The following is a 24,990-nucleotide window of genomic DNA, read 5'->3' as shown; positions in this document are numbered from 1 at the left end:
GAAATAAAGCCCAGTCACAGAACGAAAACAGAAGTCCGTTTGGGAGGCAGTCAGAATAGTCACACAACAGGTCCCAGCATCTCTTGCGGGGGCGCAATTAGTGCCAGCGCCGTCCGTTAAGAGTTTGGGTGTAATCTTCGACACCTCCCTTTCCATGGAGGTGCAGATTGCAGCTATAACAAAGGCGGCATTTTTTCATCTCCGCCAGGCTAAGCAATTGGATCCTTACCTCTCTCGCCCTGACCTAGCCACTGTGATCCATGCGACGGTCACCTCCAGACTTGATTATTGTAACTTGCTCTATGTGGGGCTGCCCTTGAGACTGACACAGAAACTCCAGCAGGTGCAGAATGCCATTGTCAGACTCCTTACAGGGTCCTCGCCGCGGGATCACATTCACCTGGTGCTAGACCAGCTGCACTGGCTCCCGGTGGGGTACAGGATCAGGTTTAAGGTGCTGGTTTTAACCTTCAAAGCCCTATACGGCCTAGGACCCTCATACCTACAGGACTGCCTCTCCTGGTATGTCCCACAGAGGAATTTACGGTCTTCAAACAAAAACATCTTGAAGGTCCCAGGCCACAGAGAGGTTAGGCTGGCCCCAACTAGAGCCAGGGCTTTTTCGGCTGTGGCTCCGATCTGGTGGAACGCTCTGCCACAAGAGACTAGGGCCCTGAGTGACTTGACATCTTTCTGCAGGACCTGCAAGACAGAGCTGTTCCACCAGGCCTTTGGCCAGGGCACAGCCTGACTCCCTCCTTTGGCAATCTTCACAGAACTCTAGCTCAATGGTTGCCATCAATTCAATTTGAATTAATTTTATAATGAAATGATTTTAGAATGTTGTATTATTTTATTGTTGTTAGCCGCCCTGAGCCTAGCTTCGGCTGGGGAGGGCGGGATATAAACAAAATTTATTATTATTATTTATTATTATTCTGCTCCTCCCACTATTAGCCCTGGGCCTTTGGGTGCAGTCAAACTCTGACACAATGTACTCTGGCCCCTAGGTATTCCTGGGCTTGGAGCATGATTGGAGATGCCTTGAACCAACAGAGTTCTGGACAACGCTCTTAGATACAGAACAACGGTTCTAGCAGGAGCATTTAAGCCACAAACCAGCTCACCTTCGTTCTTCATCTTGTCAAAGTAAGATAGCTTGGAAGCAGCATAAATGATCTTAGAGGACTGCAATACACCCACGACTGCATCCATCAGGAGAACGTTCGTAAGTGCTTGTTGAATATATTGAGGGTCCTAGGGGACAAAATGAAAAGAAGCCATTATGTTCTGTGAACTGCCCTGAGACCTCCAGGTATAGGGCGGTATAAATAATAATAATACTTGCTTTTTGCCTTCTGTTCCTTTTGTTTTAAGAAAAAGCCCATGCTTATCTCTCAATGTGTATGTCCATGATCATTCCATTCGGCTTTGCATGTGTGCATAATGCAATATTCTATATAATCACATTACCAAATTCAATCTAACAATATGAAGTGTTTGTTTATTTACTTATTAAGTTTAGGGGAGGAAATACTTTCCTCCAGGACCTTAAACTACCATCCCATTAACAGTAAAAACCGATTGCACCAATCCATCCAGAATCAGGTTGAAATGTGTGCCAAGGAAGCCATACAATAAAACAGTTGTTTAAAATATGGATACAGAAGATGTCAGGCACATTCATCAACAGTATCGTGGTTTTTGTAACGATGGCTGCAGTCTTGGCAAAATTGGTCATTTCACTTCTCTAATAATTAATCTTTTACAACTGAAGGCGAACGAAACATGGGAATTTGGAAAGTCAACGAGATAGTAAAAGCATACAAAACTTTTCTTTTGACAATACAAAACGTATTTCAACTGCCAATTCAAAGTGCCAGACCTTGTGATCATCCGCCATTTTCTTCCCAGCCCACATCTCCTTCACCATCAAGTGCCACAGGTCACATTCAGATTTAAGATTTGCTTCGAAAACCTCCTTTTTGGACATGGCTTTTATCTTTAGGGTGGGAATCCGGAGAAGCAGGAAAGCAACTGTCGTACTCTTCACTTCCTGGGTTTGGGGGCAGTGGGAGAAGACGGAGAAATTAGAACTTAAAACTGAAGTGAGGCAAAGTACAGCTACACAGCCGTCTCCTCCAAATCCCTTCCCCGTAACTTTTTCAGTTCCTCGGATTCTAAGTTCTTTCCAGAGACTTGCTTTTCTCTAAACCAAGCATGGCCAAACTTGGCCCTCCAGCTCGTTTTTGGGACTACAACTCCATCATCCCTAGCTAACAGGATCAGTGGTCAGGGATGATGGGAATTGTAGTCCCAAAACAGCTGGAGGGTCAAGTTTGGCCATGGCTGCTTTAAACAAACAATGGTCACAGTAGCATAGGTGGGGAGAAACCACCAGCCTTCCAGATGTTGCTGAACTACAAATTCCATCATGCCTGGCCATTGGCTATGCTTGCTGGGGCTGATGGGAACTGAAGTGCAGCAACACCCAGATGGCCAAAGGTTCTCCAAACCTGCAACAGAGCCCCCTGGATTGTATTGTATGCGATATTATTAAAATACTGGGGGGTGGGAGAGTTTGCACACCAGTTCCAGTAAGAGATGGCAAGAATTTCCAGGGCTGAACAGGTTGCCAAACATGCCCCCAGACACAACTGACCCGAAAAATTAAACTTTGGCATGGCAAAACTGATGTTAAAAGCCAAACACGTACACAAAATGATAATGACTGTTTTAGATATAGGATGGCCTCAACTATTTCTTGTGCATACCACCATCAGCCCTAAAGCACATAAATATATAAAAGGCCTCTTTAAAGGCCACCAACTGGGATATAAGGTAGCCCCAAATCTGCAGTCGTATAATAAATATCTTCAAAATTAGGGAATTCGGCTACTGAGTCTACGTCGCACTCACCTCTATGTCCCTGAAAGTTGCAATCTCTTGGTAGCCGGGCCGGACTCCTTCCGTCAGAAGGAACAAGCGCTTCTGAGTCATGGCTATTTTCCCAACTCCTTTGTTCGTTTTAACAGAGGACGACAACTTGTAGACACATTCGTTTTTGTCTAAGCGTTCTATCACGCTGGGGGGCAGGTTTACTTCTTGAGCTTCTGCTTCCGTTTCCTTCCAGTAGGTGTAAAAGTCCTTAAATGTTTCTGGGTCTATTTGTTTCTGATGTCCTTAAATGAAAGGAACCATTATCTCCTGTTAACATTTCTACACAACCTGAGACACCCTGAGAAAAATTAGGCTAACCTGGTTCAACATAACACAGGAAGCCAAATTAGTTCCTCCTTTCACCCAACCACTGGGACAAGGTTTTAGCTTCTGTGGCAAATGTGTTTTGAGATTATAAACCACACCTTACAACATTTAGAATTCATTGGACTCTGTTTCATTCATATAGAAAGGGATTATCAACGACAACATGTCGCTGGAGATGTAATAGGGAAAATGATTGTATGAAACATATGTTAATGCAATGTCCAAAGCTTACAAATTTTTGGAGGGAAGTATTAGGATGCATAGGGACGCAGGTGGCGCTGTGGGTTAAACCACAGAGCCTAGGACTTGCTGATCGGAAGGTCGGCGGTTCGAATCCCTGTGACGGGGTGAGCTCCCGTTGCTCGGTCCCTGCTCCTGCCAACCTAGCAGTTCGAAAGCACGTCAAAGTGCAAGTAGATAAATAGGTACCGCTCCGGCGGGAAGGTAAACGGCGCTGCTCTAGTTCACCAGAAGCGGCTTAGTCATGCTGGCCACATGACCCGGAAGCTTTATGCCGGCTCCCTCGGCCAATAAAGCGAGATGAGTGCCGCAACCCCAGAGTTAGCCACGACTGGACCTAATGGTCAAGACGTAGCTTTACCTTTACCTATTAGGATGCATAAATACTACTGGGGTGGGGGATAAAAATTGTCAGATGATAATATTATCCTAAACCATATGCCAACAATATGGGGTCTGACAGCGGGTCAACTTAGATGGAGTCTTTGCACCTTTACTGCAGCCAAAAGACTGATATTGGTTCATTGGAAAGAGAATACCTTAGATCAATGGATATAAGATAACTCAACATATGAACTGATTGCTTTTAGATGCATATTGTGTATAGATAAATATAATGATATTTGGAATGCATTTATAAAAATTATAATGATTTGTTAATAATCTTATATTAATTGGAATAATCATACTATTTATATACCCCTACATTGTATTTTGTCACAGTTTAAAGCACTTTTCTCTTTTTGTTTTGTATTTCTTTCCTTCCTTCCTCCATTTTATTTCTCCACTGAAAATTTCCAATAATATATAAATAAAAACAGTAAGCTCTCGCTTTTCTTCTTCCTGGCCAGCTGCCTCTGCCATTACGGCCCCTAACATCTCGAATTCAAGTATCTATCCTCTTTTTTTCTGAATGGAAGAAGTGGCTTCATAAATACTTAGAATCATAGAATCATAGAGTTGGAAGAGACCACAAGGGCCATCGAGTCCAACCCCCTGCCAAGCAGGAAACACCATCAGAGCACTCCTGACATATGGTTGTCAAGCCTCTGCTTAAAGACCTCCAAAGTAGGAGACTCCACCACATTCCTTGGCAGCAAATTCCACTGTCGAACAGCTCTTACTGTCAGGAAGTTCTTCCTAATGTTTAGGTGGAATCTTCTTTCTTGTAGTTTGGATCCATTGCTCCGTGTCCGCTTCTCCGGAGCAGCAGAAAACAACCTTTCTCCTTCCTCTATGTGACATCCTTTTATATATTTGAACATGGCTATCATATCACCCCTTAACCTCCTCTTCTCCAGGCTAAACATGCCCAGCTCCCTTAGCCGTTCCTCATAAGGCATCGTTTCCAGGCCTTTGACCATTTTGGTTGCCCTCCTCTGGACACGTTCCAGTTTGTCAGTGTCCTTCTTGAATTGTGGTGCCCAGAACTGGACACAGTACTCCAGGTGTGGTCTGACCAGAGCAGAATACAGTGGCACTATTACTTCCCTTGATCTAGATGCTATACTCCTATTGATACTTGGCTTTACAAGAAGAGATGGGGCAAGTGAGACGAAGTGGGCAACCCTGTCGCAGAAGAAACTGGAGAAACGGATCCGCAGCAAGACATGGAGACGCAACAGCAGGGCGATGGCTAAACCTCATCCACAAAACAATTGCTAAACCTGCCGCCATGTCCCACAGATAAAACCAAAATCAGCTGCTACTAGACCTACCATCTGTGACTGCAGAACTGCCTTCTGAAAAAATACCTCAGCAACTATTATCAGTTTACCATTTTAAGTATGGTTCAAGTAACTCTGCAATTGCTGCCGGTTTCATAGCTGCAGTCTCCCACTGAGCCTAGGCAGTGCAAGCCAATATACACAGAGACAGATTCCAGACCTGGCCAAGGAAAGCATGCCAGCTCTCCGTAGCAAACATGCACAGGTTATTAGAAGTGTAAAATGAGACATCAACCGAACCACGTGAAGCTGGCAATTTTGCCTGCACCAGGTAGGTGCCATTTTAAAAATCCATCTCACTTTGATAGCGCTGCAGAGAAGCAACAGAATCAGCCAAAGTATCCCATGTTTTTCACTCATAGACTTTCCTCTGCAACAAGACTGGCCTCATTCATTTCTAGCGTTGTTAAGCTACGGATGCGGGAATAGGGCAAACACAGTACAGTGTTTCCTCGGGTTACATACACTTCAGGTTACAGACTTCAGGTTACAGACTCTGCTAACCCAGAAATTGTGCTTCAGGTTAAGAACTTTGCTTCAGGATGAGAACAGAAATTGTGCTCCGGCGGCGCGGCAGCAGCGGGAGGCCCCATTAGCTAAAGTGGTGCTTCAGGTTAAGAACAGTTTCAGGTTAAGTACGGACCTCCGGAATGAACTAAGTACTTAACCCGAGGTACCACTGTACAGTGGTACCTTGTGTTACGGATGGGATCCGTTCCGGAGGCCGCCCGTAATGCGAAAAGCCTGCAACTTGAAGCACCACGTCTGCGCAGCGCGATTTGGTGCTTCTGCGCATGCGCGAAGCATAATTTAGTGCTTCTGCGAATGCGTGAGCGGCGAAACCCAGAAGTAACCCATTCCGGTACATCTGGGTTGCTGCGGGACGCAAGACGAAAACACGCAACCTGAAGCGGATGTAACATGAGGTATGACTGTAAAAGTCATGAAGGGATAATAAGAACACCGAAATATGGAGAGAAGGAGAGATAGCTCAGTCAGTAGAGCATGGGAATCTCAGGGTTGTGGGTTTGAGCCCAATGTGGGGCAAAAGATCCCTACATTGCAGGGGGTTAGACTAGATAATAATAATAATAATAATAATAATAATAATAATAATAATAATAATAATAATTTATTTATACCCCGCCCTCCCCAGCCAAGGCCGGGCTCAGAGCGGCTTACAAGCAATAATAAAAACAAGATGAGTGATTACAACTTAAAAACAAAAATAAAATACAACATTAAAATAATGGAACATTAAAATATTAAAATGAAGCCTCATTGCAGGAGAAGGAAAAGAAAAAAGAAAAAGGGGGGCGGAGGGAATCAAATTGGCTCCAATCCAAAGGCCAGGCGGAACAACTCTGTCTTACAGGCCCTGCGGAAAGAAATCAGATCCTGCAGGGCCCTGGTCTCATGAGACAGAGCGTTCCACCAAGTTGGGGCCAGTGCTGAAAAGGCCCTGGCTCTGGTTGAAGCCAATCTAACTTCCTTAGGGCCTGGGACCACTAGGGTGTTGTTATTTATGGACCTTGAGGCTCTCCGTGGGGTATACCAGGCGATGACTCCTGTGGTCCCTTCCAACTCTTATGATTCTATGGAAGCAAAGTAACAACTGAATATGAATCCAACCAGTCATCAGTGATTATTACTAATGTTGTCTGCACTGCAGTAATCATCTCAGACACTATGCAACAAGCTAGCAATGGAGAACTAAGAACAGGCGAGTGCAGATCAGTATTTGCTTAGTGGCTATTGGTTGCCGGATGCATGCAATCACTTGGTAGGCAATGGGCTTCTACATCACGAGGAGAATCTCACCCTGCTTGTGGAGCCTTGGCACACCCTAGAACCTGCATATCACCGTGGATCTGTATGATCAAGCAAGAGATTTGAGTTCAGGCTCTAGTCCAGTGCAGAGTGTTGTGTTTATAGCAGATAAGGGTAAAGGTAAAGGACCCCTGGACGGTTAAGCCCAGTCAAAGGTGACTCTGGGGTTGGGGCACTCATCTCGCTTCAGACCAAGGGAGTCGGCGTTTGTCCACAGACAGCTTTTCCAGGTCATGTGGCCATCATGTCTAAACTGTTCTGGCACAATGGCACACTGTGATGGAAACCAGAGCACACGGAAACACTGTTTACCTTCCTGCTGCAGCGGTACCTATTTATCTACTTGCACTGGTGTGCTTTCAAACTGCTAGGTTGGCAGGAGCTGGGACCGAGCAACGCGATCTCACCCCGTCGTGGGGATTCGAACCGCTGACCATCCGATTGGGAAGCCCAAGAGGCTCAGTGGTTTAGACCACAGAGCCACCCACATCCCATATTTATGGTACAGTACCTTGCTGATTTGGTTAGCTTTGCCAGCATCTCCTTCGCAGCAACAAACGTATTGGGGAACGAACATGTTTTACGTCAACAGTAAGAGCAATCTTCAAGGAAGGAAAAAGGTAGGCATGAAAAATTCTGACGAAAACAACTGCATTCGAGCATATTTTTTACCCCTTACCTACTGTCAGCGCATCAAACAGCCGATGAATCGTGTCTGTGTCTCTGACAATCCCAGATTCTTGAACGAACTTCACAAAGTCATCCAGCTGCATGTGTGTTTTCGGCAACTGGAATTTTTTCACACGGTCGTCTACTTTGCTTATCTCCCTTTGGTTATCCATCACTTGACTGATCAGCCTCTTCAGCTCCGGCTTCTGATCCGCTTGGGAACGTTCGGAAGGAGGAAGGTTTTCCACCACTTTCCTCACAAGGTCTGTGGGAAATATCCGTATGTCTGTCTTATAAAGGTTCTGGAAGTCCGAAAGCGCATTCAGAAGCTTTCCTTGCATCAAACCAATAAGTCCCCGGAGGTAGAAATACCTTGCCAGAAGTGCAGAGTTATCGGGAGACAAAATATCTATAGCTCTGCTGAGATGAATATTAAATTCAAGGTAGTAAGAAAAGACACACTGGCTCAGAAGAGGAAAGTGGATTTCTGGGATCTTGAAAGTAGTCACTGACTTAGAGGTTGATCTTGTATCTAGAAAAGGGAACAAACAATTGCTTACAACTAAAACAAATGCAACTAAATAAAAATAATTATAGAACTTTTAGAAGGCATCTGAAGGCAGCCCTATATGGGGAAGTTTTTTTTTTAATGTTTGATGTTTTATTATGCTTTTATATTTGTTGAATGCTGCCTCGAGTGGCTGGGGCAACCCAGTCAGATGGGCAAGGTGCAAATAATAAAAATAAGATTAAGATAATGAAAGTAAGATTAGGAAGCAATAGGCCAGGCATACCCAAACTCGGCCCTCCAGATGTTTTGAGACTACAATTCCCATCATCCCTGACCACTGGTCCTGTTAGCTAGGGATGATGGGAGTTGTAGTCCCAAAACATCTGGAGGGCCAAGTTTGCCTATGTCTGCAATAGGCCATTGACTATTGTTTTGCTTGTCCCACACTGCTTTCAACGCCCCATAAGGCTTGCTTATGTTTACTCTTCTGAAAAGAATCGCAAGGAGACAGGCGAAAGTAACGGCACAGCGCTTTGCAGTCGGACGGAATTGGATTCTGAGACCTGACAACCTTTCCCTAACAGCCATGGATTGGTCTTCAAGAGAGGGGTGCTGTATTTGACATTTATTTTATCTTTTTCATTTACACTGGAATGAGAAGAGAAACAACCACAGCAGCCCAGTTAAGTTCTCCTCTTACCTTGCTTCACGTCTAAACGCCGAAGAGACGAATTCCTCGTCGGGCCATCCTTTGGCGCGATCTCTTGCAGATTAGGCAAGCTCAGTCCCATTCGCCTGCTCATCATGTACTGAGGATTAAACCTTCTCGAAATTACATTTTCCATGGTTGGCCTCCTTGGGCTGAGCACTGAAGTTAACCTAAAGATAACAACATAAATATATATCTAACCTACTTGCAGGATCCAACAAACTCTCTGCCCTTCTGGCCATCAGAAAACCCAGGCTTTCTGAGACAGACTTAGCTGTAAGATTTACAGTCAAAGGGGGAGAGGTGCTACGGTTTTGTTATCATATCTGAATTCCATGGCTGAATTGGCAACAACTCCCCTGGAAAGGCTGATTTATGGAGCACCTGGTCTGGGAAAGTTAATGAGCAGACGCTTAGACTGTATTTTATGGGAACTGCTGAAATGGCGCCTGCCGTTTGAACAGAACTTTTGGATCATCGTGAAAATCCACACAGGACTATAATAATGTTTGCTTCAACTCGCTTGTGGAGATAATCTCAGAGGTTATAAAGAAAGAAAGAAAAATGATAACAAGAAGAAGATTGGAAGATGGGATTTGTAAAGGATAACAGCAAAGAGATGGAAAGATGGGACTTGTGAACATCAAAGCGGCAGAAATATGAGATGATTGGACCCTTTCTGAACTCGAAGCATGGGTACCCCCAACAAAAATTTAAAATTCGGCTAAATATTTGGAGTTTATTATGTATTGGTATAATTTGGAATTAATGTGATATGATTGGTTTGTTAATTGGAAATTTAATAAAAATTATTTTAAAACAGAAAACCCAGGGTAGGGCATAGCCCAGGCTGCCTTTCACAAACCCAAAGACATTTACCAACCCATGTAATTATCTGATGCAGTGGGACAAGGGATTTCAAAGATTATTTTAAATCATGCTTCTGTAGCAAAACTTCCTGAAAAGAAAAGGAAAATGGCCATGTGTTCAGCGGAGTAGAAAAGGGTATTTTGCCGTGCAGCCACTGTATAAATAGTGAGAAGGCTTCTTCACCTGTCTTTCTCAGCTTCAGTGCTCAGCTCTAGGCGGGCAAAGGCATCCATCCTTCTGTTAAGGCGAGCTTTAAGGAAAAAGTGAAATATATAGGTATCCAGCACCTGCAAAGCGTAACAGGAAAGCGACGTTAGTATCTTGACATATTTGAAGGGCTAGCTATTCACTGACGTGAAACAGCCCCAAAGCGTCCCCTTAAAGCTGGACTTGTATGTCTGCACACTTACGATTAGGGCAGGCTTCCTCAACCTCGGCCCTCCAGATGTTTTGGGACTACAATTCCCATCATTCCTGACCACTGGTCCTGTTAGCTAGGGATCATGGGAGTTGTAGGCCAAAATATCTGGAGGGCCGTAGGTTGGGGGTGCCTGGGCTAGGTCCATTGCTTTATACCAGGCTTCCTCAACCTCGGCCCTCCAGATGTTTTGAGACTATAATTTCCATCATCCCTGACCACTGGTCCTGTTAGCTAGGGATCATGGGAGTTGTAGGCCAAAAACATCTGGAGAGCCGAGGTTGAGAAAGCCTGGATTAGTGCTTCACACCAGAAGTTCACCTGCTTAGTTTTTTTGTGTTTAGTTTTTAGTTTTTTATCTAAGAAACTTCCCAATGCTCTGATCAAAAGACCAGAGGTAGCATTATTATCCATTTACGATGTGGTGGAAGGTTTGCAGGCTAGGATTCACAAATTTATTGACAAGCTGCGCAAATTATTATAGCCAGGAAGTGGAAGGGGCAAGCAGAATATAAAATGGAAGAATGGTATAAAGAGATGTGGAGTATAATTATTAATGATAAATTAACACGTGCCGTTAAGGTAAGACGGGGAATATGAAGGAGAAATGATTTTGAGGAGATATGGAGAGTGTTTGTAGAATTCGTACTGTTAAAATGGAAAGGGGTCAAACCATCGCAAGAGGCGTTGAATTTTGTGAGGTTGGATAGTTACAATGGAATGGTATCGGTGGTGGGGTCACATTTTTATTCTTATTTATTTATGGTTATTCCCAATACTGCGTTTGTTTTTCTTTTTGCTGTTTCCCCCCCCCCTTTCCCTTTTTGCTCTTAATCACACCCATTGGTTCCCCAAGTTGCTGCTGCTACTTTTTAAAAACAAAAACAACAGGATCTTCTCCCTGGGAGCAGTCATGTGCTCAAACCCAGGGAACAGGACCACAGAGTGAACTGCATAATGCTGCTCATTGATAAACTTAGCCAGAGCTCGCTAAGTGTGGACCCTGCTGAGGGATAGGGTGCCAAACAAAGCACCAAGGGAAGGAAAAACACTATATAGATAGATAGATAGATAGATAGATAGATAGATAGATATAGATATATAGGTATAGATATAGGTAAAGGGACCCCTGACCATTAGGTCCAGTCACAGACGACTCTGGGGTTGCGGCGCTCATCTCGCTTTACTGGCCGAGGGAGCCGGCGTACAGCTTCCGGGTCATGTGGCCAGCATGACTAAGCCGCTTCTAGAGAACCAGAGCAGCGCACGGAAACGCCATTTACCTCTTTACCTACCTCTTTACCTACTTACACTTTGATGTGCGTTCGAACTGCTAGGTTGGCAGGAGCAGGAACCGAGCAACGGGAGCTCACCCCATCGCGGGGATTCGAACCACTGACCTTCTGATCGGCAAGTCCTAGGCTCTGTGGTTTAACCCACAGCGCCACCCGCATCCCATATATATATATACATATATATGCAGCTTTCAAACCTCCTTCCTGGGGAGAGTATTCCACAAGCCACTGCAGAAAGGGCCCGGTTCTCGTGTTGCCACCCTCCAGACCTCTCACAGAGGAGGCACACAGAAGGGCCTCAGTTGATGATCACATGGTCCAGGTGGGTTCATGTGAGGAGAAGCCGCCTGGGAGCTATTGCAGTCACATAGAGCAAATTGCAAAAGTTCAACCAGGACGTGACAGCAGCCAGATTTGCCTTCTCCAAGAAGAGGCAAAGCTGGCACCCTGGCCAAAATTGTGGAAAAGGAACACAGGCACGAGATCGTAAACAGACAGAGCTGTTACGCTTTTTTTTAGGGCTGAAAAACTGAAAGGAGGGGGGTGGGAATTCCTTCTTTTCTAATTTTCTGTTTATTCTCTATGTGACTTTTTAGCTGCGTTCATCCACTAGGTGGCATGTTATCGACATGGGATATTAGCTTCACAAGGGTTGCCGTCATCACTGACAGCCTCGCCAGAACTTCATCCCTGGAACAACAATTTCACTTCAGGGATGCTGACGAGACACCCTACAAAGTCTTGTTCTCCATTTCCAAAACAACGCGGGTGGCTTATGTTCAACGGATGACCAGGACCTATGGCGTTGAGGGATGGGGAAGAGGTGGGGGTATTTGGATCTGAGACTCAAGCTCCAAGGAGGTCCCTCAAATTTGGACCCTTGTCGGACACTTGTCCTCACACCCTTGAGACTGAAGTGTGACAATCTCACAGCTTAGAATGGCATGTTTAAACAAATAACTGATACAGATTTAGTCATGTTAAAAGAGATTTAACTGATATAGATTTAGTCATGCTTGAGTTTTTGTTCTCGTGTTAATCCAAACCTAGCCTCCCCCATCCCCTTCAGAGTCAGGGACAGAAAGACTGGAGATCTCCCCTCTTGTTTTATATTTATGGTCTTTCATTTCCCCACATTCTCCTCACAACAACCCTGTGGGGTAGGTATTTGGGGCCAAACCCAGTGTTTGGCCCAAGATCTTGCAGCGAACTTCATGGCTGCATGGTGTCCCAGATCCTAGACCACGTAATATCCCACCACTTCATTTCATAATCTGGGAAGTAGGCCTGAAAGTGAATATACTGGGCGGGGGAAATGATCTTTTCCCATAGGTCTGGAAGGCTGAGGAAGCCCCTATTATAGGTTGTGGGTGGCAACTTTTAACAGTCCACTAACGCTGCCTAATTCATCCTTCTGGGTCCCACAAATTCACCCTACCAGGTCCAGGGTCCACCAGCTACCACTGAGATGTCATAGTCCAGACTCTTCCACTCAGAGGAGAGGGCAGAAGAAGGACTCAGGGAGCTGGCCTTTCCAGTGGTTTTAGTCAAGGTTCTCCCATTACATAATGCTATGCCAAAAGGTGAAATCCTTCTTTCAACCGTTCTGCACAGGTAAGACCAAAGGACATATGACAAGATGAATGAATAAACAGCTAGAAGCTAAATGGCTTTTAAAAAAAAAATACATCATTGAATTCATGTACTTCCCATAAAAGAACACTTGTGAAGGAAAGCTACAGGCCACATCCAAAATACCCGAATTCTTTAAAACTCTGCTTATAATGTTGAGTGACAAAATGATTCAAATCAGTTCTGAAGATATACCTTTTTGTAAAACTGCTGGTCGCACATTGCTCTCGTTTTCATAAATTCTTCACTATTAAATACTCTGTGCTCATAATTCAGATGATCTTTCACCTCCCTATTGGTAAAACAAAATTATCAAAATCAATAATGAATAAAGGTCCTTATTAATTGTGCTCAGTTCTTTAGGTGGAATCATTAAACCCACGCTCCCCCCCCCTTAATTCTATTGTAACCTGCAAATCTTCAGCAACACATCTAATACAGCACAGAGCACCCACCACATATAAATGACACAGGAAAAAGGCTTGTGTCATGGAAGTGTACAAGTTAGGGGTGGAGAAGGTATTTGTCTGGGTCACTTTTCACAGAATCATAGAAGTGTAGAGCTCGGATCCCAACCCCCACGACTTGGGGCTTGAACCCACAGCCCTGAGATTAAGTGTCTCCTGCTGGACTGACTGGGCTATCTCAGGGGACCAAACTGGCCTGACACTCCCTAACTTGCTTGTGGATCAGAACACAGCTCCCAATCGGACAGCACACTTCGGCATATTTTGAAATGCATTTCAGGGGGCAGAACGTGCACACACAAATAGGTTTAGGAAACTGATACACATGAAGGATCATTCTTGTGTATAATAGCTGAAGCCAAAGACTGATGTTCTGCAAATCAGTCTAACCCCTTTTTAAAGCCATCTGCCCCGGTGGCTATTACAGCAAGATGGTCTGCAAGCAATACCTTATTGTTAATTATTGCAAACACACACATCCCGATTCGCGAGCAACAAACGCTTCGCATTTATATTTTTCTTGGTCCTGGAGTCTGGTGCATAAAGCAGTAGAAGAAAGGAAAGACACTACTGGAAAAGAAGAACAAAGGGAAAGTTGGAAGAAAAGGACGAAACAAAAATCTCAAGCCCATTGACAGAACGTTGACTGGCATTAGCACTGTAACACTTTACCTCTTCATAGAAAGTATTGGCTCAAATATTTATGAAAGCAGCAATAATTTCCCCTGAGTGTTGGTATGGACTATGGTGCTAGGGGTACCAATTCTGTGCAGTGAATTAATATTGCACTTTTGAAAAAGACATCCCTAGTGTTTTTCCCCCCAGATTCCAAATTCTAATTCTTTCCACACCGCCTCATCTTCTTCCACCAAAACTCCACTAATTTTTCAGCAGAATCATGTCTGCACTGAAGTGACCATTAAAAACAACTCAAGAGCATTTCTAGCTCTCACTGGAAGCAAACTATGGAAAGGGATGGGGAGGAACTGAGCAGGAGAAGAGAGAACACCAACTTGTAGGATGCTCTCATTTACTTTAACCACAGTTAAGATTAGCAAGGCATCAGGAAATGTCACAGCTGCATGGGTATAAAGGCAAATGTCAAATGAGTGCCAAAATTCAGGTGGACCGTTAACCTTATTTAGGCACAGTTAACCCCCCCCAGGTAGGGACGCGGGTGGCGCTGTGGGCTAAAGCCTCAACGCCTAGGGCTTGCCGATCGAAAGGTCGGCGGTTCGAATCCCCGCGGCGGGGTGCGCTCCCGTTGTTCGGTCCCAGCGCCTGCCCACCTAGCAGTTCGAAAGCACCCCTGGGTGCAAGTAGATAAATAGGTACCGCTTACCAGCGGGAAGGTAAACGGCGTTCCGTGTGCGGCTCTGGCTCGCCAGAGCAGCGTTGTCACGCTGGCCACGTGACCCGGAAGTGTCCCCGGACAGCGCTGGCCCCCGGCCAATAAATGTGAGATGGGCGCACAAACCCCACAGTCTGTCAAGACTGGCCCATTCGGGCAGGGGTACCTTTACCTTTACCTTTAACCCCCCCCAGAGCAGATGGGGGGGAAGAAGTCCTGCTACATGAATGGACCTCGTTCCATGCACACGTCAACTTAGTTGAAGCCCATCCAATAGGTCTATTCAAAGTAAAAGTTATTTGAATTCCACCCTCAGTCGCCACATTACAATGAATTCACACAGAGTCAACTGGCAACAGCCAAAAACCCACTTGAAAGCTCAGCATAAAAAAGTCCTTTGCTACAAGCATGTAATCCCTTTCTCTTAACAATGATTCTGTCCTCAAGACTAAGTCCTAGAAGCTTGGGGAGCTTCGTAACATTACTCACTGAATTGTTTGCAGTGCCCCCCCCCCCCCGCTCCAACTAGCCGCAAGTCTGATGAGTAATGCGATGCACTTTCCAGCCAGGCAGCTTAAAAGTACACCTAACGTAAATTAGGGTAATTAACATTCACTATGAAGTTAAAAGGGACGTGGGTGGCACTGTGGGTTAAACCACAGAGCCTAGGACTTGCCGATCAGAAGGTTGGCAGTTCAAATCCCCACGACGGGGTGAGCTCCCGTTGTTCAGTCCCTGCTCCTGCCAACCTAGCAATTCAAAAGCATGTCAAGTGCAAGTAGATAAATAGGTGCCACTCCGGGGGGAAGGTAAACAGCGTTTCCATGCGCTGCTCTGGTTCACCAGAAGCGGCTTAGTCATGCTGGCCACATGACCCGGAAGCTGTACGCCGGCTCCCTTGGCCAAAAAAGTGAGATGAGCTCCGCAACCCCAGAGTCGGTCACGACTGGACCTAATGGTCAGGGGTCCCTTTACCTTTACCTCTATGAAGTTAAAAGGAGCCCTGGCGCATCAGAATGGAAGCCCATTTAGTCCAGCATCTTGCTCTCACAACAGCCACCCATCTTCTTTCTTCTTTGGCGATCACTTGTAGCCTAGTAAGACTGTCTTCCCTAAACACGGTTTTAACAATGAGTCCATAAGTGACTGTGGAGGCCAATTCTGGATCCACACGTCTTTCCAGAGTGGGGACATTGGTTTCCAGGCCGGATTTGATCATGGTGAGGGTTTGCCACATGCCTTCCTCTTAGCACGTTTCTCCCTTGCATCCCGAGTTCGAGTGTCTTCAAAGTCCACCTTTGGTAAAGGCTGTTCTCCAATTGGAGCGCTCGCAGACAAGTGTTTCCCAACTGTTGGTGTTTATACTACATTTTTTAGATTTGCCTTGAGACAGTCTTTAAACCTCTTTTGTTGACCGCCAGCATTACGTTTCCATTTTTAAGTTGGGAATAGAGTAGTTGCTTTGGAAGACAATCATCAGGCATCCGCACAACATGACCAGTCCAACAAAGTTGATGTTGAAGAATCATTGCTTCAACACTGGTGATCTTTGCTTCTTCCAGTACACTGACCTTAGTTCGCCTGTCTTCCCAAGTGATGTGTAAGATTTTTCGGAGACAAAATGGAATCTTTCCAGGAGTTGCCGTTTATAAGTGGTCCATGTTTCACCCGCGTACAGCAAGCTTGGTAGTACAATAGCTTTGTAAACAAGCATTTCGGTTTACCTGCGAATGTCCCGGTCCTCAAGCACTCTGCACTTCAATCGGGAGAAAGCCGCACTCGCAGAGCTCAGGTGATGTTGGATTTCGGCATCAATGTTGGCCCTTGTGGAAAGACAACTGCTGGAGCCAACCCTATGCCCAGGAGAAACACTGCCATAACTGAGCCTCAGATTCAACGCCTCATTTATTCCTTCACCGAATCGAGGGACTCTTCGCTTTAGTACAGAAGGGAGCAGGAGATGCTCAGAGACAGAGAGAGAGAGAGAGAAAGTGCAAATGCTTTGAGTTCCAGAATCATGCTCTGTGCAAGGGTTATTTCAGCACCTACCTAAAGATATTGACTATTAACTGCAGAGTAATCTGTTGAATTTCAGAATTGAGCCTCTGCTGCCAAATCCTCCTTCGCAGTTGAACTTCACCAAGGTCTGTGCAGGAAGCACGGTGGGAGAGCTCCAGGTCATAGTGCAGCTGAAGATTTTCAACCCTGCAGGGGGGAAAAGAACACGTTAACTCCCTAAAATTTAAATCAAATCCACCCTGGGTGGGGGGAGTCTGAGGATTCCACTCCCCATCCAAGAGAGATGTGGCGGGATGCCAGGACAGGCATTTTCTCAAGAGTCAAAAACTCACCCAGCCCCAATGGTAACCCCAGGGATGGGGGAAAGGGAGAAGCAGAGTGGAATGGCTTCAAGGCATCCTTTGAAACCAAGGGCCTTAAGCTATGCCTGTCTCGACAAGCAATCAGACTTAAGAGAGAATTGGAGTATATGTGGGGGAATTTGCTCACCAGTCAGGTGTCAGTACGCAAGAGAAAATGGGATTAGGTGTATTATAGAAGACAAAGGGACGCGGGTGGCGCTGTGGGCTAAACCACACAGCCTAGGACTTGCTGATCAGAAGGTTGGCGGTTCGAATCCCCACAACAGGATGAGCTCCCGTTGCTCGGTCCCTGCTCCTGCCAACCTAGCCGTTCGAAAGCACGTCAAAGTGCAAGTAGATAAATAGGTACCGCTCTGGCGGGAAGGTACACAGCATTTCCATACGCTGCTCTGGTTTTGCCAGAAGCGGCTTAGTCATGCTTGCCACATGACCCGCAAGCTGTACGCCGGCTCCCTTGGCCAATAAAGCGAGATGAGCGCCGCAACCCCAGAGTTGGTCACGACTGGACCTAATGGTCAGGGGTCCCTTTACCTTTACCTAGAAGACAAACTCTTTATCTTACTGGATCATGCGCCATTATCAGAATTTTGCAGTTCAAAGTTTTTGGGTGTTTATTTCAGAAAACCCATCAACAATCTCTGTGCGTGTATTTGGGTGAATGGCATAACTTAATTAACACACACCACTTCCCCCCATTCAGGCACCCTGTTGCCCCCCACCCCAGGTCCCTCAATCCACTGAAGGAATCCATCTTTCTAATCGCACTGGATGAAGATAAGTTCAGCCCCCGCGCAACTCACTACCTCACACCCCTTCGCCAACAGGAGAATGAGCAGGTGCACAAAAATCGCACTGTGTGTCTTTGCCAAACAATTTCATTTTTTCATCCTTAGCATTTATTTCTACCTTGCTATGAAGATTTTTGCCGCCTCCAGTGGGATATCTGGAATTTCAGTCTCCTCTTCCGATGACTGGGATTGCGCGATATCGCCATTGTCGATGTTAATTAGAATTAAGTCGTCGGCTTCCTTTTTATTTGAGAGACAGACAGGTTCATCATTTAAAACAATATGGATTAAGCAGGAAGAAGTAATGCAAAATGACACTATTAACACTATTAACAATGGAATAACTGAATACCACCCGTAAGATGCAATTAAAATTAAGTTTCACTCAAAAGTAGAACTATTGAAATTAATGAACCTGTGGCTGAAATGACTGGCAGAATCTGCGATCGGGAAAAGAGACGGCGGAAGAAGATTGGAAGAAATTTAAGATCTATCTTAAGAGACATTGTAAAATTAATGAGTGTTAAAATGTTGCGGCTATAGAAGTAAGCGGATTACAGCTGTAAAGATTAGGTTAAAAGAAAAGAAAGGATTACAATTAGATTAAATTAAGGGTGAGGAATTGCTGAACTAAATATTTGAAATTGGAATGCAGAAAGGGGAGGTATGAGGAGGTCGGTGAAATAAGTTTTAAGAGAATAAGGATTTGAAATTATATTTGTTTGTTTTTGTGTGTGTTCGTTTGTATTGTGTTTGATTTTATAATTTGTGAAAATTTAATAAATATCTTTTTTAAAAAAGAAATTAATGAACCTGATTTTGTGAATCTCAGTGGGTCTACCCTGAGCAATGCTTAGCTGAATACGACACGATGTATCTCACTTAACGTGGGCGGAATTCAATGCAGCACTTAGGAGATTGTTTTGTGCAATCATTTTTGCTTGGCCAAAGAGATGCTCTCCCCTTTCCTCCTTCTGTACACTGTTCTGGGGGTTCTTCTCAACCCCCCAGAATGAATTAGCGGGCAATACGGTAAGGAAGGGGAGGGAATAAGCCCTGCTGCGCTGGCATGCTCTGGCTTCTGCAAATAAAGCCAGGTAGATGAATCCACCCCCGTATGAATAAAAATACATAGGTTTCAAATTTTTGGTCACAGAGCAGGGTAGATAAAAATCAATAATATTTTTTTTAAATTGGATTTTTTAAAATTTAAATTGGATTTTTAAAATAAAATGCTTTTGGAGGAAAAATCTTTCTAAATATAGTTTTCAATTTAAGTTACATTATACTGCAAAGGCTATTCATCAGGAAATAAGGATTTGTTTTAAGTTTTTCATGTGTGCTAAAACTCAGTCTAAGCGGTTTGTTTTTTAATGTTTAACCACATCAGTTAACAAACATGAATATATATGCTATAATGTTAATGTTTTAGTTAAATAATTTGTTATTAAGGAAATGATTATTTTTCTCCTTCCAATAAAGTACAGCAGAAAAATTGTCCAGATATAAACAGTTAACTTATTAAACCTCACAATAATTTCATAATTACCTGCCTATGTATTTCTAATAGTATAACCAAATCAGTAATTTTTGATATAACTGTAAAAACTGCTCTGAAAATTTATTATTCCAAAAATGAAACCTTCATCTGGTTGTAAATATTAAGATTATACCTGCAAGAATGAGTCTTTCTGTAAAAAAAAGGGGGGGTTAAATCAAGTCTTACTGACAAGTGATTTAAATCATGATTTAAATCGATTTGATTTAAATCAAATCCACCCTGTCACAGAGCAATAATCTATGAACAAAAGCATTGATCTTATCTGTGGATAAAATATTAGAACACAGTTTAAACCGAGGGGAGGAGATCAGTGGTGGAGCGAACACTTTGCATGCAAAAAGTCTTGGTTCAACGTCCGGCAACTACGGGAGACGCCCATTTGAAACCCCAAAGAACCACTGCCAGTCCGTGTAGACAGCACTGAACTAGATGGAGCAAATGTCTGACTCAGAACAAGGCAACCTCCTGCGTTTCCATCCAGTCTATCTCAGCCTCGCTGGGGAGCCACTTGGACTCGTGCAAAAATATCCTACACAAATCTTCCCATTCCGAAAAGACTGAAGAGTCCTTTCAGATGTGAAGGCTGACAACGGGAGCCGATTCTTTAGAGCACGGCCACAACCCTATAAAACAGGAAATGAGCTAACTCTCAGGGTTCCCTGGAAGATGAACCAGCATTTATAATCCCCTGCGAAAGGGTCTGACCTGAGACTGCACTGGTGGTGGCAGCAATTATGAGAAATGTCAGGGGATTTACACAGCAATCATGGCAATAGCAGTGCAAGCGAGAGCCAGAATTCAGGAGCTGGGGCAGCGGCAGAGAAGTTCGTCCGTTGCCACTCGGTTGGTTATCTGGGGTTGCAGCTACAGCACAGCTAAGAAGCAGATTAAATGGGTGCACTACATACATGACGAATATTATTAAATGCGTAATCTCTTCAAAAGGGCCCAGTTATCTATAATACCATGTGTTCGTCTAAACCATTTTCCATTTTTAATTCGTATTAGATAAGCATTAGATAATCCCCAGGGCTAGCTGGCTGAATTGGTCCTACTTGGGCCAGCGAGGAGGCCAGGGGAGAATTAGCTGTGGGGTCTCAGAGTGGGTGATCTTCATAGAAGGGGAGAAGGAGGGAAGAGAAGGGAAATAAAAGATCAGGCTGAATTCAGATTAAAAGCCAGGGGGAATAGCTCTGTCTTACAGGCCCGACGGATGGAGGTTAAATCCTGCAGGGCCCTAGTCTCATGGGACAGAGCATTCCACCAGGTCGGAGCCATCACTGAGAAGGCCCTGGCCCTGGTGGAGGATAGTCTGACTTCCTTACGGCCCGGGACCTCTAAACTATGGTTATTCATGGACCTTAAGGTCTTCTGCAGGGCAGACCAGGGAGGCGGTCCCGTAAATACATACCTGGAAGTGACCTGGATAAGTCATAAGGACATTACTGGAACGTCAATAAAAGGGTGGAATGGAGGTAGAAAAAGGGGTTCACAGGCTTTTTCAATGGGCTTCTGATCCCATGCAAGTGGGCAGTAACCCAGAACGCAACTCCAGCACAAATGTGGAGTTACCTCTACCTCTGAATGCATTTTATAGGTGAGAGAAGCAGAGAAGCAGAACTGGAAATGACCCACAGCAGACCTTGCAAACCTCTCCAAAATGATCAATGTGGCATCCCATGAGGAAGGATGTAGGAGCCATGACGAAATCCAACATCTGACGAGACAGAATGGGTACGAAAGTGTGCTGCCACTGAATAGGGTGGATGTACATCATGAAGCACTCGGATATGAGGGTCAGCAATGCCCAGTCAGAGGAAAATAAAACAATCTTCCGCTCTGTTAAAATGCAGGTTATGATCTGGAAAGGGAGGGAAAACAGGACACCATAAATTCCATATAGGGAGAGCTTCAGCGTAACAGCACCTTATCATTTATTTAACAAATTTTAAGTGCTTGGCATACTTTATAAAAGTAATAATAATAATAATAATAATAATAATAATAATAATAATAATAATAATAAATAAATAAATTATTATTTATACCCCGCCCATCTGGCTGGGTTTCCCCAGCCACTCTGGGCGGCTTCCAACAGAACACTAAAATACAATAACCTATTAAACATTAAAAGCTTCCCTAGGCAGGGCTGCCTTCAGATGTCTTCTAAAAGTTTGGTAGTTGTTTTTCTCTTTGACATCTGGTGGAAGGGCATTCCACAGGGCGGGTGCCACTACCAAGAAGGCCCTCATCTCAGTAACTCTTATTACATCCCGTCTAGCAGAAAGATGGAAGGAGAATTGAACTGGCAACATCCCTCTGACTTCTTACTCTCACTGCCACTATGAGCATTCAGTATTTACGGCGACCCTATCAAAGCCCTGGTCTCGCTATGGAAAGGCGGGCGAGACTTTGCCTGGTTATGGGGATCGCTGTGTTCCCGTTGTTAAAAGTATGGTATGTCTTTTCGCATGCTTCCTGCCAGAGGCCCATTTCACTCATTCAGAACAAGGGCATTAGGCTGAAATTATTTACAAATGGGATCCTCCTTAATGAGGGTCCTGGTTGCGCGTGGGCCCCTAAGGCACCCTCGCTGGGAGAGTTGTTGCCGGGAGTGGCCCAAGCCTTAACCGTTGGACCCCGGGATCATGCCAGGCTGTTTGGGCCAATCAGAGCAGTTGGCACGATTCCTGGGGCCTATAAAAGCGGCAGTGTGGCGTAACTGGGGTTACTTGCATTCACGCTGCTGAACACCTGCCCTCCCTTCCTAATTTTATGTGCTGCTGCTTTGGCCTTGCTTTGGATTGGGTCGCCTGTTTTGGAGCAAGAGCTGGGTAGGAATTTTTCCATTTGGCAGATTGGATGTAGCCACTTGGTTTTCGCCTACCCCCTTAGCAATCGTCACAACTTTGTAAGGTTTGGCGGTGAGGCATTGGCTTATTGAAGTGTGTGGGAGGGGAGGTGCGGCCTTCACCTGCCCCTCCATGAATAAGGGTATTCTGGTAAAGGAATCTGGGGGTCCTGGTTCTCATCCGAAGTCTGCTTGAGGGGCTAGGGCCAGTGGCGTAGCGTGGGTTGTCAGCACCTGGGGCAAGGCAAGTAATTTGCGCCCCCTAACCCGTGGATTTGCGCCCCCTAACCTGTGGATTTGCACCCCCTAGCCCTAACCCCCAGATGTTGCGCCCGGTGCGGCCGGCCCCCCCTGCACCCCCCACGCTACGCCACTGGCTAGGGCCATGCCAGGACCACAGGAACCCTGGGGTGAGCTACGTTGGTCTTCACCAATGTTGCTCCCTCGTTTGGTGTTTACCCTTTCAGACTTCCAGCCAGAGAGGCAGGAATCAGTTATAGTCTGTTGCCAATGCCTAAGCCAACACCGCTCACTCTGCTGTAATCGATAAAGTTGTGGCCTAAATTTCGCCCAATAACTTAAACTAAAATTACGTGCCAGTGTGAAGTTATTTTCAGGGGAAGGGCTTGGGGGCCTCGGAGCGCAAAGTAATTCTGTGCAACTCCCACAAACTATACACGGATCCAGTTTCCACCTGCTTAAAACAAGACAGCCATGCTATACCTGTAACACCTGTTCCGGTTTGAAGCATAGGAAGGGAAGGTGTAGATCCAGATCGATAAGTGGGCTGTCAGGATCCTCCTGAGATGGGAATATTACCTGGAGAGGCTTCGTATTAAATATCTAGGAGGAACAACAGAGGTGGGTGGTCAGCTATTTTTTGTGCCATAACCACAAACTGCAACTACAATATATTTTACAAACAAAAACAGTGAAAACAGGCCTAAGAATCGGGAACAAGAAGACTGCTTTTGCATGCAGAACATTCACAGATCTGCAGTATTATAGCACATTTCTTTGTCCAAATGAACAAGCTTTTGTATTTTTTTTGCTCATCTACAGGAAGGGACTAAACAAAGCAACCGCAGAATTTGACAATAGATTAAACTTATCTGACATCTACTGTGATAATGAGCCGTCTAGTCTAATCCCTTTCTGAGCAAGGAAATGTTAATTCATGTGAGAGGGGGCAGTAAGAGAAAATAACAGTTGCATTACTGAGCGGATGAACCGTGAAAACAAATGCAAATTCTGGTGTTAAGTAAGATGAGATTTAGTTAATAACTCCTGTAGAACTTATATTTATTATTTATTATTATTATTTCAAGCACAATCATGAGCAGTTGCAGTACAGGCTCGGATACTATAACACAAACAGAAAACTTACATTAAATTGCATCACTCGGTGACAAGTTCTCACACAGACTAAAGGTCCTAGGGGAGACTACAGAACTGTTCTGTATTCCCATGATTGCCAAATATTGGAATAAACCCTGAAAACTGTTGTGATCAGATACCTATTGACAAAGGCTCAACCCAGACCCTAGACAGGGTCTAGACGAAGAGAGAGAATGAAGATTGAATGCGAACTCCTACAGTCTGCACTAGAAACAAAAAAAACCCCCCAGAAACACACATTCTTCGATGGATTATGTCATGTCCTGCAAAATAAGGATAACCTCCATTATTCCTCTTTAAAGGTAAAGGGACCCCTGACCATTAGGTCCAGTCGTGACCGACTCTGGGGTTGCGGCGCTCATCTCGCTTTATTGGCTGAGGGAGCCGGCATACAGCTTCTGGGTCATGTGGCCGAACCAGAGCAGCGCACAGAAACACCATTTACCTTCCCGCCAGAGTGGTACCTATTTATCTACTTGCACTTTGACGTCCTTTCGAACTGCTAGGTTGGCAGGAGCAGGGACCGAGCAACGGAAGCTCACCCCATCGCTGGGATTCGAACCGCCGACCTTCTGATCGGCAAGCCCTAGGCTCTGTGGTTTAACCCACAGCGCCACTACCTAAAAATCCCAGCGTGGTCAGAAAAACGTTGCAGTCCTAAAAGCAGAGTAGAAATAGAGGTCCTAAAAGACAGGGAACACCCAAGGCAGAAATGTGTAGGACAGGAACAGAACCTGAATCTTCAAACATGGATTACTGCCAAATAGCAGTAAATAAGAAGGAAAGGCGATTTCCAGCAGGAAAAGCAGAAGATAGGGAGAGCTAAAGCATTCCCTCCCACACACACCCATTTCCCCCCCTGCAACCCCTCCCTCCCCTACAGTCAAAATAACATGGGAGGGAGAGAGGGAATGCAGAGACAAGATGTTCCCAACCATTGTCTCTCCACTGAAACTCCACTGTCCTATATTATTGCGAATGGCAGGGGTGACCTGAATTTGCAGACACAGGCCTGCTGCTGTCTG

At 44.9% G+C, this 24,990-nt stretch overlaps 1 protein-coding gene across 3 annotated transcripts in view; it reads right to left on the bottom strand.

Annotated features, from left to right (window-relative positions):
* The window catches only part of DENND3 (DENN domain containing 3), a 49,045-nt gene that overhangs the window by 10,835 nt on the left and 13,220 nt on the right, over positions 1–24,990 (bottom strand). For all 3 annotated transcript variants that reach the window (XM_082235489.1, XM_082235488.1, XM_082235487.1), the window contains 11 exons: positions 23,291–23,410; positions 21,359–21,577; positions 18,274–18,395; positions 17,036–17,191; positions 13,364–13,460; positions 10,007–10,110; positions 8,945–9,123; positions 7,744–8,265; positions 2,920–3,182; positions 1,886–2,056; positions 1,128–1,257 (listed from right to left, as the gene is read on the bottom strand). In XM_082235489.1, the coding sequence (XP_082091615.1) occupies positions 1,128–1,257; positions 1,886–2,056; positions 2,920–3,182; positions 7,744–8,265; positions 8,945–9,123; positions 10,007–10,110; positions 13,364–13,460; positions 17,036–17,191; positions 18,274–18,395; positions 21,359–21,577; positions 23,291–23,410 (2,083 nt within the window). The remainder of the gene's footprint in view (positions 1–1,127; positions 1,258–1,885; positions 2,057–2,919; positions 3,183–7,743; positions 8,266–8,944; positions 9,124–10,006; positions 10,111–13,363; positions 13,461–17,035; positions 17,192–18,273; positions 18,396–21,358; positions 21,578–23,290; positions 23,411–24,990) is intronic.

This window comes from Podarcis vaucheri (genome assembly GCF_965113315.1).
Source record: "Podarcis vaucheri genome assembly, chromosome: 8".
NCBI classification, from domain to species: domain Eukaryota; kingdom Metazoa; phylum Chordata; class Lepidosauria; order Squamata; family Lacertidae; genus Podarcis; species Podarcis vaucheri.
This window is presented reverse-complemented; position numbering and strand designations above follow the sequence as displayed.